The sequence below is a fragment of the Papilio polytes genome, unplaced genomic scaffold (genome assembly GCF_000836215.1).
Source record: "Papilio polytes unplaced genomic scaffold, Ppol_1.0 DF821067.1, whole genome shotgun sequence".
NCBI classification, from domain to species: domain Eukaryota; kingdom Metazoa; phylum Arthropoda; class Insecta; order Lepidoptera; family Papilionidae; genus Papilio; species Papilio polytes.
In genome coordinates this window covers 887,326-891,535 of record NW_013528137.1, presented here as the reverse complement: position 1 = coordinate 891,535, position 4,210 = coordinate 887,326, and the positions used below count along the sequence as shown (strand labels likewise).

The window sequence follows — 4,210 nt, the reverse complement described above, 5'->3', positions numbered from 1 at the left end:
TATGGGTAGGTAGTGCATCTGCAATTGCGGATATTTATGGACAGCGGTCGCTTTCCATTTCGGTGGATTCAGGTGGCCGTTGGCTCGTTTGCCGCGTTATATTATAAAAAAAGAAAGATGAACATTTACATAAAAAGTGATTTAATTTAAAGACAATTAAGGGTAGAAAATAATGAAAAAAGACTCAAAGCGTTGCCAATACTACATAATTTTTTACATAATGGTTTCTTCGAAGCAGAACATAAATCCTGTTTAATTCACTGGGCTGGCAGTGAAAGTTTATCGGTTATGTTGTTGCCCAATCGCTCCGAAAGCTCAAGGGATACCAAAGTTACCGACACATGTTACGTTGTCAGAAAATAGTTTTGTACCTTGACACAGCTGCCGGCAATGTTAGGGACAAACAGCTTTTTGAATAACCCTTAATGCGTTTGTGTTTATAATACACGTGTTTGCAACTCTTACTTTTCATGTGAAATATGAGTTAAAAAGACACGTTTCTTAAGCACTTTAAAATAACTAGACTGAACATCTATTCTAACAAGATTTATGTGGGATAAATTGTTGAAAACATTTTTATATTGTAAAAAGTAAGTTGCAACGATGGTCAGTGGAATGCAACCTTAAGCCGCGGTAGGGGGTCAATTAAACAATTATTATACCATGCAAGATAACCTCGCGAGTTACCTTGTAAGGTAACGTAGGAAATAACAATCGTACTTCAATAAAAATTCTTGAAAACTCGAGTACCTGATGTTACAGCAAAAAGCAATAACCCTAGAAATACAAATCATGCAAAGTAAAACTAAATAAATGGGCATAGTTAGATGTATTTAATACTAGTTTTCGCCCGCGACTACGTCCGCGAGGATTAAAAAAAGAAATTAAGGATAAATAGATTTGGCAGAGGTTAAAATAAAGGCAAATACCCTCTGTTTGTCCTCTATTCCGTCCGTTTAAGGCAACCTTTAGCTATTTCGGTGTAACCAGCTGGCCGCTTTTTTCCAAAATGGCGAAGCGACCGCTGCCCATAGACATCCGCAATTGCAGATGCGTTGCCTACCCTTATCCGACAGAGGAGGAGACGCACATAAAGAAGATATTTCCCCTTCTTATGCATCTCCTCCACCGTCAAATCCACTTCCCGTTCCCATCCTCTCCTTATAAGAAAAGGGTGGTAAAGAGAGGGACTTAAATTAGGCCTCCGGCATCGGCACCACACTCATCAGACGAAACACGGAACTGCTTCCATTTCACGCCTGTTTTCTGTGTGGTCGTGGTATTACACCCGGCGTGTCGGCCCATTCGTGCTAAGAAGTTAAAGCGGATACTACCACTGTTAAATTGCTTGCTTATTTGCTACCATATAATATAAAAGCACAAAACCTATTTTCGATCAAGAATGTAGATTTTTTTTTTAATTCAACCTTTACAATTGTCCGAGTTATTCAGAATAATTACATACTGTAAATTACCTTATGGCTTTCCCGTATTACGTCATCGCATTACACAATAGTAGATGAGAGTGGTGGTTATAAAAACCCGTTCACGCGATCGAATTCCCTCAATCAATGAAAGAACTTTACAATTTTGAGTGTTAATCACATGTTTTGTAAAACTGTGAAGTAGTAAAATCGGCGAAATTATGTCGAATTTTACAGCTGTAGCATCTATAACATAACTAACGTAGATATTGATTTGATGACGTAATCAATCTTTCCATTAGCATAAAATAAAAATAAAATATAGCAAATATGAAAAACACAAAAGCGTCAACGATAGTAAAATTTATCTATTGTGAGAGTTTACATATGTAAATTTACACCAGGTTAGGTTTAACATTATTTGAAGATGTACGAGAAAATAGGAAACATCCGGAACAGCAATAAGCAATTAGAATCTTCTAGACGTTAGGTTCGACACGGTCCGACATTGAAGAGAAACACAATAGTCGGTGTGTAGGCCGGTCTGACGCACTCATATCTTATTACATTTGCATTTAGCACAATTATCATAAGTCATAACGATACACTTTATACAGCCAAATGCAATTTGCTGTTTCGTAAGTACGCTTCTTTAAGGTCTATAAGTACTGCGAATGTTGATGGAATTTTTTAGGTTATGAATTTGTGAAAAATCACTTTTAATGTGTCTTCCTTTCCATACTTGCTTTTCGAACATTTTCTAAAATATCACGTTTCAATAGTTTTTCTTCATAAATTTGAAAATTTACGATACAGTAGAACCTCGATAACTCAAACCTCGGTAACTTAAAAACCTCTATAACTTCAAAAAATAATATGTTCTCTTCCATCAAAGCCCAAAATCTCTATAACATAGACCCTTAATAACTTAAAATCTATAAAACTTAAAATATTTTGTGTTTCCCTTGGACTTTAACTTATCGCGGTATTAAAAACGATCAGTCTCTGAACCTTAAGAAAACCTTATATCAAGATCAAGCATTCGACTTATTTCTTGGCTCATAAAAGCAAAATGTATTTAATATTTAACTACAGACGAGCACGAAAATAAACGAAGGACGATATAATTAACGAGTAAAACCAGAAGCAAAAACCATTTTAATAGAATTTTCTACTTTTGAACCCTAAACCGCTAGATGACATTCCGTATACTTAAACATAAGGCTATCGGCTCTTTAAATTACGGTTACATTTATAATAATTGCTTTGAATTGAAATCAAAATGATGATCAATCAAATAGAACTTGTGACAGTAATTAAAGAAACAATTTGTTGGATTTTCAACGAGTTAAATTGAGCAAACATTACAAGGAACAATACACTTGCTCAGTCTAAATATAGCAACGAACTGCACTCACCATCATCATTGAAGTATGCATCATTACTGGCTCAAGGCTCCACTCTTCCCATCCTTAGACTTAGGACGTCCAGGTACACCCGCACTTACATCATAATCTCTAAAATAACCGTCCACAAAAACCGAATCGAACACAAGGTCGCACCAAAAAAAACTAACACAACAAAACGAAAACAAAAAAAAACAACACAATAAAATTATAATTCAATAATTGTAGTTTGATACGGTCACTGGTGATTTAAAGTCATACGACACCGGCTTCAAGGAAGGTGTCACAATCAAAACAGAATACGATAAAGTTTGTAAATACGTCGCTTCAGAGTACACGCAACACAACCATTCCCTCCATGGTACAACGCTGCACTGACGGCTGACAGCGGGCAACGTCTTAAACGTCAAAGCATTGGTTCATCTTATTCGTTTTCACTTTGCGAATACCATAGGTAAGAAAGAGATGAACATATTTCAGTCAATCCGTATATAAGAATGCATTTATTGCATAAGTGTCAAAGTGACAGGTTCATGAACGATATCTGATAGCACATTATTTTTTTCAATATATGTACAGTAAATAGTCTTACTATTATGAAGTAGTAGCTTTCACCCGCGACTCCGTCCGCATGATATTAAAAAAAAGTGAGTAGCCTATGTGTTCTTCCACACTATTCTCTACATCTATACCAAATTTCATCGACATCCGTTCGGCTACAAACTCTAACAAACATCCATCCACCCATCTAAACTTTCGCATTTATAATATTAGTATGAAGTAGAAGTATTATAAATAGTATGATTTTTTATAATAACGACATTTAGAAAAAAAAATGCTAAAAAGCTTTAATTACAGAGAAAGAAATAATTATCATACGCAAAATAACTGTGAACATATTCTGTTTTCTATGTTAATTTTTATTTAGATTTAAATTTCCTCAGAATAAAAAATTCGCAATTAGTTATCAGCGTAAAAAGTAATTTCACGTAATGACACTACCTTCTTTACTTGAGTTAGTAAAATTGGACATTTAAGATAATAAGGGTACCAAAAGGGTCCAAGTAGTACTCGTATTTTTAACTTACGTACGGGAGGATATTTTCAGTCAATGAATACGAAATGAGAAGAAAATCCTACTTCGGAAAGTTACTTTAATGTTCCAAGTTTACATTTGATGGAATAACTTGAGTCATTAATATTTTACACGTACAAAATTCGTTATATTATTTTAAATAAAGAACAAAATATCATTTCAATCATTTTCTAGTCATAAATAAAAAAAAGTAAAAACAAAATCTCGTGTCAAAATTACCTTAATTAAGTCCAGGAAAAATCTTTTCCTCGCAAATTAATTTTCACTATCCTTCTCTATTAAAT

The 4,210-nt window shown here is 34.3% G+C and overlaps 1 protein-coding gene across 1 annotated transcript in view; it reads right to left on the bottom strand.

The window, feature by feature from the left end:
- The window catches only part of LOC106109783, a 76,271-nt gene extending 73,068 nt beyond the window's left edge, over nucleotides 1-3,203 (bottom strand). Inside the window, exon 1 of the mRNA XM_013291391.1 lies at nucleotides 2,843-3,203. Within this exon, the coding sequence (XP_013146845.1) occupies nucleotides 2,843-2,866 (24 nt within the window). The 5' untranslated portion in view covers nucleotides 2,867-3,203. The remainder of the gene's footprint in view (nucleotides 1-2,842) is intronic.
- Between the last annotated feature and the right edge of the window lie 1,007 nt (nucleotides 3,204-4,210).